The sequence below is a fragment of the Etheostoma spectabile genome, chromosome 1 (assembly GCF_008692095.1).
Source record: "Etheostoma spectabile isolate EspeVRDwgs_2016 chromosome 1, UIUC_Espe_1.0, whole genome shotgun sequence".
Classification (NCBI taxonomy): Eukaryota; Metazoa; Chordata; class Actinopteri; order Perciformes; family Percidae; genus Etheostoma; species Etheostoma spectabile.
In genome coordinates, this window is record NC_045733.1 from 29,318,217 (window position 1) to 29,334,377 (window position 16,161).

General features: G+C 42.2%; 1 protein-coding gene across 16 annotated transcripts in view; it reads right to left on the reverse strand.

Moving 5' to 3' along the window:
- nav2a (neuron navigator 2a) overlaps window positions 1-16,161 on the reverse strand; it is a 224,756-nt gene that overhangs the window by 18,809 nt on the left and 189,786 nt on the right. For 13 of the 16 annotated variants that reach the window (XM_032523975.1, XM_032523914.1, XM_032523864.1 and 10 more), the window contains 10 exons: window positions 13,706-13,835; window positions 11,434-11,755; window positions 10,272-11,004; window positions 8,912-9,131; window positions 6,717-6,994; window positions 5,257-5,322; window positions 4,478-4,522; window positions 3,795-3,955; window positions 3,027-3,209; window positions 86-138 (listed from right to left, as the gene is read on the reverse strand). In XM_032523975.1, the coding sequence (XP_032379866.1) occupies window positions 86-138; window positions 3,027-3,209; window positions 3,795-3,955; window positions 4,478-4,522; window positions 5,257-5,322; window positions 6,717-6,994; window positions 8,912-9,131; window positions 10,272-11,004; window positions 11,434-11,755; window positions 13,706-13,835 (2,191 nt within the window). The remainder of the gene's footprint in view (window positions 1-85; window positions 139-3,026; window positions 3,210-3,794; window positions 3,956-4,477; window positions 4,523-5,256; window positions 5,323-6,716; window positions 6,995-8,911; window positions 9,132-10,271; window positions 11,005-11,433; window positions 11,756-13,705; window positions 13,836-16,161) is intronic. The other 3 variants (XM_032523995.1, XM_032523887.1, XM_032523906.1) reach the window with 2 other exon arrangements.

Sequence of the window (16,161 nt, forward strand, 5' to 3'; positions counted from 1 at the left end):
AACTGTATACTGTATCAGTTTTAAAGGTATATTATGCACCAGGAGTAACCATCCATTTCCTCCAGTTGACGTTTTGTGTACTCACTGTGGAGTAAATGGAAGACGTGCTGGAGACCAGAGACAGGGATGATCCATGAACTGAAGAGACAAAAACCACAAGCAAAAGTGGGGATTAAAAAGTACATCTGTACACACTGGGGACAGTACGGTAATTATCAACATACCCCACCCCACACAAACCACCCACTCTGCTCCAACCCAGCCCACCCAACACTGTTCCTCCCAGTGTTACCAGTTCCTCCAACCCACCCCGACCCATCTTCCCGCCTCTTCCTGGAAAATAATGAATGCAGCTCTGCAGCCATGAAGATAAAACGCCTACACGTTACAGTCGGACTTTGGGGTAACTAATGACAGCCTGAGCATTACTCTGCTAATGACTCAGCCACTAATCACACATGAGAGGCCGGGACACAACGCCAGCACTGTTCCCTGCCTGGGAGCAGATCAGAAGGGATCAGCAGCGTGATGTCATCAACCACACAGAGAGGTTGGGCTGATCCCAGCAGATTCATTCATTTATTCATTCATTCTCTTCTTGGAAGAAAAAACAGACAGTTTACTGAGGACACACTTTTATCTTAATTTGGTCTAGACAGCAAGGTGTGCTGCTGGGAGCCACATGAAAAGGAGAATATTTACTTGATGTCTGGTTTAATCACACCAATCAATTCATGTAAGATCTTTTAACTTTACTCATTGTTTTTAGACCTGAATGGATTAGAGTTGCAAGAATTACTGGAAAAGACATTTATAGATAAAGCAATAAATCAATTTGTCATGTTTGACATGTTATATGTTTTTTTGAGGGATGACTTTCATGTCTTTGTATGTGGGTTGGACAATAATTACTATAGTATGTTATTGTGATACGATTGTGTGTTACCTTGTGAGGTATATCATTATATAACTGCTACCAAGTTGGCCTGCCATTGGACAGAGTCATTTGTTGGTGTTGATTTTAGGGAAGTTTCTACTTTCCCTTTTCTGTTAAATCCAGTTTATACCGAATAGAAAGACCTGACATGCACTCAGGTAGAGTTGTACTCTCTCCTACAAACTGACAATCCTCAGAATTGTTCAGATTTCTGGCTCCTCAGCATTTTACAGTGTTAGCTTTGAGAATCTGCACTTTCTATACTTTCTTTAATATTCTGTGGAACTGACTGCTTTTTTAACACAGTAAAAAACTGCGAATTGTTAATTGATTTGTGAGAAGAAAAAAAAATTACAGATTGTTGTCATCCATGAAAATTACTAATATAAACACCATTAATCTCAATTTGTACTTTTGAGCATCTATCTTTAAGAGAACTACATAACCTGTAAACACATTTTCATTGTAAAATATGGTCTCTACAGACATAAGGAGAAGGTGAGCATATATAGTAAGGTGTGGGGAGGGTGTGGTGAAGGCAATGAAGTGACTGTGTATGGTGGTGTAGCTCTCACACAAGACAGGTCTGACAAAGTGTTGGGTGGAGGATGTGACTTTTGTCCTGTCAATCTAACAACGGCCAGGTAACTCTACACCTCAGCAACATATACATGTACACACAAACCGCATGTCCTTGCAGACCTACACACTGCGATCCAACTCCCAAACAAAGACAGAGAAAGCAATGGTTTTTGTATGTTATCACATCTCTCTCAAGCTTCTCACTGTGATCCCTGTAATCATCTCCTCTGAAAGGGAAGACAGGGCGCAATAATTATAAGTTTGCGCTTGTGTAATTGTGCATGTGCAAATTTGATGTGTGCTACCTGTGCATTTGTATAGTAGCGTCACAATGTCGGGAAAAGATCAACATGCATTTGCTTGAGACAAATGTCTTTTAAAGTCGGCTGTACGATAGATGATTGATAGCCGTTTGACGGGAAGCAACTAGTCTTGTATGCGATAATACTGTGTTTTTTTGTAGTTTGCATTTTCTGGTTCTTACAATGTGGACATATTGATGTTGAAGGGGTGTTTTTATGAGTAACCTCTTTTAGCATTCTGAATGTTGATTTTGATTACCCTGTGAAATCAGTCATATGATACCCCTGCCCTACACACACATACTACATCTTGATACATCAAGATACATCTTGAAGTCAAGATTTACCAGATTTCTTAAAGAAAACTCACAGCTGATTCCCCCGGCATGCATTTACAAAACCAGTTTCAGTGTCACTGGATATGCTCTCCAACTCTTAGCCCATCTCTCGTCTTTTTTACATCAGTCTGTGATGTTGATCTATGAGGTTTTTCCGACAGTCAACCATTAACTACATTTTCCAGAATTCCTTTCTACAACCTTGACAGAAGGCACATAAAAATTTTGGATTTACCTTTGGATTTTTGATTACACAGTTTTGTCACCTTGAAAACTGAGCCGTGAGCATTTTAATAGCAAATGTCTTCTGGCTGCATTAATTTGTGGTTAATAGTTTGCGTTGCATTGGCATTTATTTTTCATATTGCAGTTTGCTGAAATACAAGTTCATGACCAACTGTGGCTATTTAACATTATTTTAGTGTTAAAGGCAGGTTTATTTCCATTAAGGGAACCATTTTCAACACGATAATATGACTACTCCCAGTCTCAGTTAGTTCCTCTAATTCAAAGCGCTGTGTTTCTATAGCTCTGAGGATTGAGCATGCAGGGAGTCTGCCTGCTGGTGGGAAAAGCACGGCTGGGCACCAAAGCTGATTATGGATTTCTAAGGGGATGACGGGCTTTTCTTAGAGGTGCGGTTATAATCTTTTCTAATGTTCTCTAAACAAATAGAAAAATAATTCTTTTGGCACGGAGATGTGGAATGAGGAAGGGGAGGCTTCAGAGTCATAGAGAGATGGGGGGAATGCAGGTTTTTGAAAAGGATTACACTGTAATTACAGATTACACCAAACATCTGAAGACCAGGGCCAGGACTCACACAGAGTCAATGAATATTCATCCATCTTTCTTGTCTCCACTTACCTTCCTCAAAGCCGTCCCTGAAGGAGCCCGATCGACTCATGGTGCGAGTCTTTTCGTCAAGGGACATGCAGGAGTTTCTCAGTCGGTTGTCGCTGCACGGCTCATAGGAGCCGTCCTGATTGGTCAGGCTGTTGTTGCGCATACCGGCGAGGTTGACCTGAGCTGCTGAGGTCGGGCTGGATGCTATGAAAATGACATATGAAATGTCAAGTGAGGATTTCTTTTTGTCACTGGCATATTTTGGGGATTTATTGTTTAGTCAGCAAAAACTGTGAAAATGACAATTACAATGTCCCAGTCTAAGGTTTCACACCATCAGATTGTTTTTTTGTTTTGTCCACCACAATCCCCAGATCCAAAGACATTCAGTTTACAGTTAGATATAAAACAGACCCAAGCAACATCTTCTCTCATTTGAGAGGCTGAATCCAAAGAATGTTTGGCATTTTTGCTTTCTACAGTACAATATATGTGTTGAATGATTTGATACATTTTCTGTATCAAACCCACTGATAATATTCAGGATATGACTTAAGCCATGTGTATTAAATAGATGTTGAATCAGGTTGAGTTTCTCTCACCTAAAAATGGCAACCTCCTAATTGTCAACAACTCTATGGTGTGATGATGAATGCGGTTTTAATTTATGTTTGTCTCAACCAACAGAGAACAAATGTACTGTGTGATTGACGTAAGTACACATGGAGCGTTGTTTGTTTGTTTGTGTGTGCGCGTGCGTGAGTGTGTGTGCGTGCGTGCGGGGCACACCGAGTTGTCCGAAGTTGAAGCGAGTGCCGGAGGGGGAGGTGATGCTGGAGCTGGGGGAGAACGGGGAGTTCCCGACTGATTCCTGCAGCCCGCTGGTGGAGTGGGAGCGCAGCCAATCACGTGCCTCCTCGTGGCTTCGCAGCTGTGCCGACGGGCCATACCTACAGGAAGTCAAAGAAAAGATATAAGCAGAGGCAAGGGCACGAAACAGAACAGGTGCAGTGTGGATTCTAAGGTGAATCTGATTTTTCTGACTTTTTACAATCAGTGAAGTGGATTTTTTTTCTCTTAAGCAGCCAGATTAGTAGCTGGGATCTGACAGGATTCCAAAACAGCAAATTACAACAGCATGAACATAGACAGATTCTCAGCTGTGAGCAGCATAAACTGGAGGAAAAAAGCAGAAAAGAAGCCAAAGAAATTTGAACCCCAAAATCAGGCCCGCTACAGCACAACACAGTGACAGCTTTTTACCACGACAAAGTGACATGCCTCGTCACTAAAGCACAACACAACAACACATGTGCCAAGTGCCAAACAGAAACGTCAAAAGCTTCTTTTTTTAAGCATTAGCACAAGCCCCAAAGAGTGAATGTAGAATCAGAAATAAAAGACAGCCAGAAGACAATATGGTGAACCAGTGTGTAATGGCGCAATAGTCCAGCAAGAAGTGCAGTTAGTACCTGAGTCCTTTCTTAGGCAGAGTGTTTCTACCACAGTGTGGCCCGCTGTAGGAGAGAAACACTTCAGAGGAGCAAAGCAAAGGAGGCAAGGAAACATGTAGCTGCATCTCTTAAAGACTAGCTAATGCTATTTTTAACCAGCAAAGATATTGTTCTTATTGTTACTAGTACATCCCAACTTAAACACTGCAAATAAATCTTGCCATGTTATATTGGATTTTTACTCAGTTCTTTTGCTCTCTCTTTTCTCAAGACAACTGAAAAAACTCAACTTTTCACAAAAAAGAAAACAGACTAAGGCTACACAGAAATAAATAAATACTTTTACAGAATATTCTTAAAAAGGTTGCTATGAATTCATCGTACTGGCTTAATATTTTAATTATATGCAGAAAATGAGACTTTTAGGGAAATGGTAAAACATTTGACAATTTTGCAGTGTAAAATCAATGATAAACATTCTATGCCCATGCTATTGGGTAAACGCACATACAAACTCTACCACAAGGTGGCAGCATGTGAGCACGCCAGACAAAAACAGTGAAGCTGCCAACATCCACACAGACAACCTCACATTTAAACTCGCTCATAAATTCCCATTCATACAGGAGCTAGAGTTCCTACAAATAACCACAAACTACCACACAGAGCGACACACCTACGCAAAAAAACACAACGAGCTACCGCAGAGCTTCTCTCTGGTTCTATGTGATGCTCTCTGTGTGGCAGCAGGCGGTGGTTTAGTAGGAACCTCCACAGCTGCACACAGGTACATTTACCTGTCCTGCTTCCGAGGTAGCGTGTTTCGGCTGAATATAGGGCTAGCGGAGGGGGAGGAGAGGGGACTGATGGAGGACATGAAGGAAAAGGCACAACAGACACAGAGAAAGAAAGTTTTAGAGAATAAAGTGAATCCTTCAGAATAGGTCAACTGCGAAACACCTCACCAATGAAGTTAATAAGAAAACACAGTGAGGACGGAGGGTGATGTCATGGCTCAAAGCTTCGACTGCAGATGCTATTAAGTTTCCTCTGAGACATTCCTGTCACATTACGCAGTCAACCTGTCAGGATGGAATCCGCTACAATGACCACAATTACTGTGTAGTCGACTGAGGACGCCACAGGGTTTCGTTTCTCTGCTCGAGCAAAGGACAGAACAACAAACCAGAAGTGACACCTTGCCACGGTGGACGCTTTGTACATCATTTCAATTCTGGATTCTTTAAAGGTCCCATGACATGGTGCTCTTTGGATGCTTTTACATAGACCCTTAATACCATATCTGAAGTCTTTTTCCCAAAATTCAGCCTTGGTGCAGAATTGCAGCCACTAGAGCCAGTCCCACAATGAGCTTTCCTTAGGATGTGCCATTTCTGAGTCTGTAGCTTTTGAGAGGGGGGGGTTGTGGCCTTGACCAACTGTCACTTTGCTCGTTTGAAAGCCATGATGTCTCTCTCTCTCTCTCATGGGTGGTTACTTGCCCCTTATGAGGTCATAGGGGAACAGGCTCAAGATCGGCCCATCTGAGCTTTCATTTTCTCAAAGGCAGCAAGATACCCAGGCTTTGGTTTACACCTATCACCATTTCTAGCCACTGGGGGACCATAGACAGGCTGGGGGAATGCATACTAATGTTAAAAAAACCTCAAAGTGAAATTTTCATGCCATGGGACTTTTAAAAGGAATGACAGTAAAGTCAGAACCAAGCAGGATTTTAATGTCGTCAGCAATTAAGTATTTATATCCTTAAGTGACAGGATCAATATCAAAAAGTAAAAAAATATCCATTGTAAGAAGCAAAATGTACTTCATCAAGAAAATCAAGTAACTACTCATTATGCTAAATGACCCCTTTCAAAGCTTTATATTATACACTTATTTTCTAGGGGATTGTTATTAGAGATGCATTAAAGTGTAATCAGCATTTTAATGTTTCAGCTGGTTGAGGTGAAGCTCATTTGAACTACTTTTATAAATTGTTGGATTAACTAATCTTTAAAATGACTTCTATTTTATAAACTAATTGTATGTTTTGCAAAAGAACTAGTAATATTTACCTCTGAAATGCAATGAATTAGAAGAGTTAAAGAAATAATATGTCACGTATAAAAAGAAGAAATTCAATCTTTCCCATTTTTGTTTTTCTTCCCAGAATTTTGAAAGTGCTTTTTTAATTTAAGTTGATCTATTTTTAAATAGGATTCCCAATAATTCCCCACTTTTCGGGGTTTCTCACCTCTCAGACATGCCGGTCTTGACGCTGCCGGCGCGGCCCAAAGCAGACAGGGTGTCCTCCCTGTGCGTCCCATGGCCGGCGCTGCCCAGGCTCATGTCGATGGACTCGCTGCTGGTGTGCATGCTGCTGACGGAGGGGTATCCCATGCTGCTGCCTGTCCCGCCGTGCCCGCCCAGCGTGCTCTCTCTGCTCTGGGCGGAGGAGCTGCTGAAGGTGGTACCCCACGTCAGGCTGTTGGAGGGGCCGGTGGAGGAGTAGACTGACCCGGGACTGGAGGCCTGTGGAAGGGCGGAGAGGACGTTATTGGTTTTTAAAAAGTCTGTGTATTCTAGTGCTGAAACAATTAGTATTTTAATTTCTTAAGTGATTCATTAAATAATCTTACATTTGCTGCTTTGCTCTGGTTTTTTTTTAGGCATTTTCACTTTAATTTGATCGTCAGTTTGCTATAAGACAACTGACTAAACTTTTGAACCTATGCTTACTGTTTGTAAAGACATGAGTTAAAAACAATCCTGTGAGTCACTATATGACTGAGACACAGTCTGATGAAGTCTTATGAATCATGTGAAAAGGTGACGGTGAGTTCATGACTGAGCATGCTCACATTTTGCTGCTCTGCTGCAATACGTAGCCTACAGTTAGTCAAACAAGTACCTACACTTCCCATCTGTAGTTTCGCTGAACAAACTTATAAGTAGTTCGAGAAAAAACAGGTTTGTGGTATTAGTCAGGTGTGAACAAAATCTCACAAACACCTTGAATACATACATCTTCTCTAAGCTCAAAATGACAATCATTTTTAATCTTAAACCCAAACCTAGTCTTCTGGTTTGACCTCACAGCTAAAGTGTGAAAATGACAGTAGCTCTAAAGTTAAATGATAACAAATATAATACTATTGAAAATATTGTGCATGATTAAAGTCAGGCAGTTCTGTAGAGAAACGCAGTAACATACACATATAGTGTGACATATGTGATGAGGCTCTGTAAGCGTAACATCCGCATGCTAGCATGCTTACAATAACAATGCTAACATGTTGATGTTAAGCAGATAATGCTTAAAGTGGTTGTTCTCTGAGCTTTGTGTGCTAACACATGCTAATTAGCATTAAAGTCAAAGTCAAACTGAAGTTGATGGGAATGCAATTTGTTTTTCAAACATAAATCAAAGTACAGTATTAGACAAATTCTGTTGACCGGCTGATAGCGCTAGATCCAAAGTTAAACTGCAACAACTCTTTAAGCCACATAGAGTACGAGGAAAACAAATTGTGAACACACCATTGACATAACCTTTTAGGTTGACATAGTGAACTTGTTGGCAAACAGTTGTTGTCAGACTCTAATTATAATTGAGTGAGTTGTGTTTCTGTAAGCCCAATATTCAGTCTCTCTCTTTAAAATATGTTTTTGTCTTAACTGACTCCTGAGAGAAATATCTGTCTTTTTAGCTGCTGAATGCTACCCTATGTTCAACAGCTTGTCTATAACTTCTGGAATTTGTGCAGAGAAAATAGTGTACAGAAGCATTTTGGCTGAAAACAGCTGTCGGCTACAAAACAACAATGAGTTTAGTGAGAGTGAACCAAAACCGTAAAGTTGCTACTGAACAGCTAAACAATAAGCTGAAATTCCTATCAAGCTTGAGGGGAGCTGAATATCCAGGTTATTGTTCTCTGTAGGATCATCACAACAAGAAACCCCTTTCACACTGTTGGACTGTCTTCACATTGTCATCTGATACAGTGGTTCCATTAAAAAGAATATTGATTGTAGCCTTTAAGGAATCACATTTTTTTTACAGTTCTTTCTGAGGAAGACTTGGGTGACTGCACAAAATGTCATGGCAATCCCTCCAATAGTTGTTGAAATGTTGCAGACCAAAGTGGTGGGCCAACCAACAGGCCAACATTAGCATGACTAAATTAGCAACATGGCTAAAAATAACTCAAATGCAACTCCAAAATAAACTCATAAGAAAAGCAAAAAAATGCTTTCCCTCTTCTGATGGTAAGTAATGGGTGCTGGGCAGTTGGAGAATGTGTAGAGCTAAAAATAGCAGCTTAACAAATTAATAAGTAGCTGCTCCCGTGACTCAGTTCTAAAGATTATCCATTCTACTTCAGTCATTATAAAGGAAAGACTTCTGAATCTAAAAGCCAAAGATAATGTTTAAATGTTCTTGCTCACCTGCTCGCTGCCCAGCGTCCCCATCCCTATTCCCTGCACTCTGCCTCCAAACAGGGGGCTGCTGGTATCGCTGTCCACGCCTCCTAGCCCTCCGTCAGGGGACTCCAGCACCGTGCCCACATGGTTCATGGTGGCGTGGGGGTTGGAGATAACAGTGGAGTTCTTCATGTTTTCAGCCGTGGTGATGGGAGCCTGTTTACTGGGCTTCCCACCAAACAACCTGGTGGAAAATCAGAGAAGGGAGAAAGGTTGGGAACTGGGACTAAAGTAATCGCAGGACTGAAGCAAAGAATGTCATATAGTATTCTTTTTATTGTTGTGAATTTTAACAAATCACATAATTAACAGAATGTGACGCTGAAAAATATCTTATAGAGCAAAATATGCACATTTTGTCTATGTGTTTCATTAATAGAGAGATATGGTATAAAGTTTTTGTCAATCTATAAAGTACATGTTTTAGATAATTGCGTATTTTAACTTGATTATTCCACATAGCTTTTTACTAACAACGTTTTCAGGTTTTTAAGTAGCCTAAAGCTATCCTTTTTTTGTATGAATGTAAATTTAAAGTGTATGCTGTTAAAAGGAGAAAGGTCATGTGGGTTTGAAAAACAATTAGAAATCATCCTCTAGAGATTATGAATATTAACAGCTTATTAAACAAAACATTCATGTACATTTTCATGGCTTTTCTGGATCAAATAAGCGTCGAAGCAGGCCGGCTGAGTTTGCCATCCTTAAGGTCCCACAGCTAACAGGACATAAACACCAGTTATTATTATTATTATTCTTTATTTTGAAGCCAGGAAAGGTTGAGTCAGTGCTCAGTCAGATTCAAGGCCAATTTGCACACACACACACACACACACACACACACACACACACACACACACACACACACACACACACAGAGAGAGAGGGAGAACTCTCTCCTGGTTCTGCTAATCCAGGGTTAGAGTTAAATGGCAGGCTATGATGACTGGAGCCATGGTGGGCGATAATGGCAGCACACAGTGTCTTTGAAGTGTTATCACTCCCTCACATTTATAAGGGCAGAGCGCTGAGGTAAGACTCAGCTCCCATTACCCAGCACCACACCCTCCCTCCTTCACCCTCCCCCCTGTACCACCAAGGCTTGGCAGCTGATCAGCCCATCTCAAAGCCTGCTTTTCACAATGGCCTGATTTGAACTTACTGTGTGTGTGTGTGTTGTATGTGGGGAAAGTCAAGCCCATACAAGAAGGCCCCACTTAGTATGGCTCATCAGCTAGCCGTCACTGTGTCTACAGGACACTACAAATTATGTTTTGTAAGTTGAGGTACTTAAGCCAATTATGTTAAGAGTGTGTGTGCTCACCTGCGCAGTGTCGGTGAAGAAACGGGCTGTCTTCCAGTCAGCGGAACAGTTGCTGCTCCTCCACTCTGCATCACGACTCCGTTCCTGAGAAGGTCGATGTCAGAGACCCCCTTCTCCCGATCCGTCTGATTGGCCAACAGGCCTCCTGAGCCGTTGGCCTTGGAGACGCTGATTGAGTTTTTCCCGTGAGTTGTGACGGAGAGCACGGCGGCCTCGATGCTGCTGGTGGAGGAGCGGTTTCCGTTGCGGGCGGCTGCTCCCGAGCGGCTGGGTCTCGGCAGGCTGCGGTACTGCAGTGTGGAGCGGGCGCTCATGGGGAGGAAGCCGTCGTCGTGGTGACCCAGCGCCGACCCGCCATCCTGCCCACTGGCCTTTAACCCTCCTGCAAGCGATCGTGCCCCAGATTTGGGCATCTTCCCCAGGGTGGCTGAGCCACTTGTTATGGTGGCGCCGCTGGCAGTAACAATGGTTACCATCCCATGGCCCTGCTTCTTGAAGCCGAAGGTGCTGGTTGGGGTGCGCGAGGTGTGTGAGCTGAATGTATGTGTCTGGGAGTGGGGTTCTGAAACGGTGTGTGTGAGGGCGTTTGTTGTGGACGTGCGACTGGCGGGGATCGATTGTTTCTTTGCCTCATCGCCGCTGCTGCGTCCTGCGTCTGAGGGCGAGCGGTGAAGGCCGTTAGGACGAGGAGAAAGACGACCCTTTTCTGACACTTTGACGTCATCTGTCTTACCTGCAGGACACACAAAACGAGACATCAGTAAGGTGCGACAGTGCTACTGTTACATGATTTTACACTCAAATTATTTTTACTATAATTTCATCTACAGGCAACACAATGACATAATTTATGACAATTTTGGTCATGCATGTTATACACATTTGTAATAAAACGTCTTAGAGCAAAAATCCCATCAGATTCGGGAACCTGAGGCAATGTCAGTTTAGGGGTTCTTTAATTTGAAAAAGCTTAGCAAGCACTGCAGTAGATAAACAAATTGCGTCTTTAATAATAAAAAAAAACGTATTTAATTTCAGAGGTGAGGAAGAATGACGAGCAGACCACAGGTGTATCAGATAGGATCAAGTGAAGTAAATTGGAAAATTTGTATTTATTTTTTGATATATTTAAACATTCATACTGGCGGTGGATGTCTGTTACCTGAACTGTGGGTCTTGAGGCCACTGGAGCTCATTGAGCCTGTGCTACTGGTGCTTTTAGTCCGAGGGGATGTCACCCCCACCTGAGTGCTCATGCCCCTCCTCCAAGAGCCTGTGTGGGACACGGAGGGGGTCTTCCTCCCCGAGCCACCCTTGTCGGACTCGTCAGAGACATCAGAAGGGTTCCGGCGGCTCCACTTGGAGCCTGTCTCCATCCTGCTGACCCCGCAGTCTGACCCGCCGTCTGGCCTCTTCACCTCGTCGCCTGACCAGGCCTGGTGCACCGCTGTTGATGCCGAGTGCTTCTCTGCATCCGTCACAGGCTGGGAACACACACACACACACACACACACACACACACACACACACACACACACACACACACACACACACACACACACACCAAGTAGGTCAGATTTATTACTGCTGAAGAAAGCGTCTTTTATGAGACATTGCCAAGTGCCTCCAAAAAGCACTCCATTTTATGACCACAGCCATCATGCTGTGTAATCCTGCCAGCATCCACATTACCATCACCTGAGCAGTTAGTCAAGCAAATTGCAAGTCAAGAACAGTCAAGAGTCTTTCGAATTGTGAGGACATTTAAATATGTTCCGCCAAAGTGGCGTTATTAGTGTGTTTTACAGTATGTAGCTAAGACCAGTGCTTGCAGCAGCTTGCCTGCTGCTGTTTACACTTGGTCTGGGACTCTACCAGGTTACAGTTTGAGTTGATTTGAATTTTGAGACTAGAAAATGTTTGCTTAAATGTCTTGAATCAAGTCTTGAGCGAGTCAAATCTCACTTAAGTCCGCCCTCACAACAGAGAAGTCCACTTGAGACTGTGTCTCCTGTGATGACTCTTCTTTTTACATGTGGAAATAGATCACCTAGAGCTTAACAAGTTAATTTGTCTTTTTTTTAAACTTAAAGCATACATACTGAAAGTTGGTGCTGAACTTGAAATTTCTTTTAACTTTTGTGAGGATTAAAGTATAATTTAGCTAGCTCACCAGAGTCTTTATTTTTCTAACAGTACATTACAGCTGTTTGAGGGATGATGGCTGCCTTTAAGTTGATTCTGCAGTTGCCAAGGAAACACTGCAAAAATGCAGCAAGCTGCTCTGCTCACAGAATTTGAAACAGACTTAATCAACCTGCACTGTGTCATGCTTCTGTACTGACAGAAAGGCTCCTTTGTTTTTGTTTCTTCAGCCCCTCGATCTCATCATGGCGACTGGCTCCACATCAGCCACAATAACGTGAGTCAGCTGACAATATTATCGTCTCAGCGATCACTTTCCTGAAGGGTAGTGGCTCTTAATCGGTGTTTAATGATTTGAGGCTAGAGTCAACATCAGCTTTTGTGAGTTCACAGCTGTAGTCTCACATTCTTCTCTGAATGCAGAGGAATGCTGGGACAGACTGGGAAATGAGGCTGAGAGGAAAGATACGGTTGCTTCAGTTCACCACTCTATGCTACGAGTTTATATTCCTTCAAAACCATTTCACAATGCAATATGAAATTTGGCAAATTAACATTTGTACATTTTCCATTGAATTCACAGAATGAATGGGATATTAACTATTGCTCCGGATAACTCATGCTGCTTTGAAAATATCACATGCGATCTCTTCTCCTGAACAGTATAAACACAGGCCCACTCAAAGCCACTAAAATACGTCCTAAATAAAGTCAGTGATGCTTGTAATGGTGATTATTTGCTAGTAGAAACCTCCAGTTGTTCATGTAGGCATCAAATAACTGCCAGCATATTGGGACATAGTGCAGCGCTGTTACCAAGTATTCAACTTGGAACAAATAAACACAAAATAATGATGAAACAAACTGCATCCTCATCTTTCTCTTCTTCTAAATTAGAAAAAAAGACCAACAATATCTCCAACTGTTATGACGGAGGTTATTGATGTTATTGCAGACTGATGAGAGGACAACCACTGGCACAACTACAGTTTGATGGAATTTATAAAAAACACAGTATTGAATACACGTATTCAACCCAAATCCTTTCCGATCAGCTTTCAACAACGTCAATCACGTCAGAGCTCAACAACAGATATTAAAAGAACTAAAACCCAACCTTTGTCAGATATATTACATATTTGCTGTTTAGGTAAATGACTACCAGGGTGTTTTGTACATCACCCTTTTCTAAAAAATATGGACAGGTTTAATCCGAGTTAATGACTGGAACTTACTATCCAAACCTGTGGCACATATGGATTTGTGTGTGTAAGTGTGTGCGGTCTTACCTGTGTGTTGAGGCCTTTGCGCTGTGCAGCGGGCGTGTTGGCGTAGGAGGAGATGGAGGAGCTGGTGTTGATGTCATCTGTGTCAATGTTGTCGCTTATGCCACTGCTCACAGAGCTGCTGTCATCCCAGCTAGACACACAGAGAGAGAGAGAGAGGTTAACTTTAGTACTCTTTAAACAATGCATCTTTCAGAGTGGAGAGAATGGGGGGTCCACTTTGTAGACAACAGCTCTTTGGGAACATGTTTCATTCCTCTCTGAATAGACAAATTCACTTAGCAGACGGTCGGCAGAGACACAGCAGGTTTTTATATCGTGAACTGCTTTGCATCAGTCAGCTGAACTCTTTAGAGACAACAATGTTTTTTTCTGTATACTTTACTTTAGAAGGACAGCAAGTATTAAGTGTAGTGTAGTATTTCCGATAAATGTATGCCTTTGTATAAAAAGAAAAGAGATGGTACCGACTTCTCTGACTGCCTGGTGATTCTTTTATTTTATTTTTCCATCTGAACTAACTTCAGCTTGGGTACACACAAACACACACAGACACACACACACACACACAGAATGGGGCTGTCTATCATATGAACAAAGGCTTGCCGGAGGGGTGACATCACAGCGTGTGTTTTTGTGTGAAAGTGTGTGTGTTCGTGTGTCTGAGTTGTTCAAACAGACCCATCTGAACAGAGCAAACACGCCGGGAGTTAATGCAGGATATCAATAAATATGTGTGTGTATGTGTGCATTCACTGGAAGTCTGTGGGGGACAGGAAGCCCTGCCAGTTGGCAAACATTACCCTGAAAGGACCAGAGGGAGGCGGATGGTCATGGCCAGTGCAGGGTTGGCTGCACCACACACACACACACACACACACACACACACACACACACACACACACACACACACACACACACACACACACACACACACACACACACACACACACACACACACACACACACACACACACACACACACACACACACACACACAGTGGTGTTGTCAAACTGTATTTTCACAGTGGTAAGGGGTCCGTTCACTTAAGACTATCGATACATAAGAACCTGTTAAAGTCTTTGTATGACAGCAGTGAAAATGTCACACACATCGCTTCCTTTCCCATCACATCAGCCGGGACATTAATAACAGATTATTATTGATTCTCTTTTTTTGCTAATAAACAGATTAACCGTTTAGTCTATAATCTTCAAGTTTTCAAAGGTTGTCAAAGAAAAGCAACACATTCTCACATTTGAGCAGATGGAAACAGATAACCTTTGCTTGATAAATTACTTTATTATTGTGGATTCAACTCACCAACTTATTGTGTCAACACTATAATCACCATATTAGCAGCGGGTCTGAATACAGTTTAAAATTCTTTGTTACTAGTGCCAATATGATGACCTGCTTTATTTGATACTGATACCAAACAATAGTTTGAGCAATATGAGCATTTTAAATATTGTGGTAACACAAGCAGCCAAATAAGAACCCTTATTTCCTGAAAAATTAGGAAATATCTCTGAGTGAGTCTAAGCATCTGTCCAAGCATTCAAACCCAACTTTTAATATTTGAAGATACAGAAACATCATGCTTTGTACAAAAAAAAAGAAAGCACTGAAGTTAAGCACCCAGCACATCATAAACGCTCCCATTTATCATTCATCTGTCAAGTTGGATTTTCAGAAAAGCAAGAAAACAAGTAAATACAGTGTTCAGCTGCCAACTTGGAAGTCCTGAATGTTTCCCACCAGCAGAATATGAACACATCATAATTACAGCTTTTATACACTAAACAAAAACAAAGATTGGTGAATGGCTCAAATCCCAGAATTCAGATTCACCACTAAAATCTAATCAGCTGGCCCATTGGCAAAATTTCAAGCCAAACCAATTTGCTGTGTTTTAAGCAACCTTGCTAACAACCTGACAAACAGGGGAAAGACAACTTCCTTCAGGATTTACCAGCAGCAGAGCGGAGATACTGAGTTTCAGAGTTGAAAGCATCCGTGAATCCGTGAGCTGAGACGTGCTGATTGATTTAGAGTGACCACAACCGTCTCAGCTCGTCCAAACAGCCACAGGGGAAAGTCCCACAGACAAACACACTCACAAGCGCATACACACGCGCACACGGAAAATAAAGATGGACAGCCATAAAGAAGCATATATATAGACATACATACATACATACATACATACATAAGTCCACAAAGATTCCTGAACACAGACTGAACCAAAGACATCACTACAAGTACAAGGTTCCTTGTTACACTTGTGTGTAACAAGGAACGCGGACACACACACACACCCCTACCTGGTCAGGGGGCCTGGGTTGCCGTGGGAACCAGGGCGCTGCGGGAAAATGCCAAGCTGGACAGAAAGCTTCATGACTTCATGCCGCTGAGAGAGTTCACAGAGCCAAATGTCTCTCTCTCTCTCTCTCTC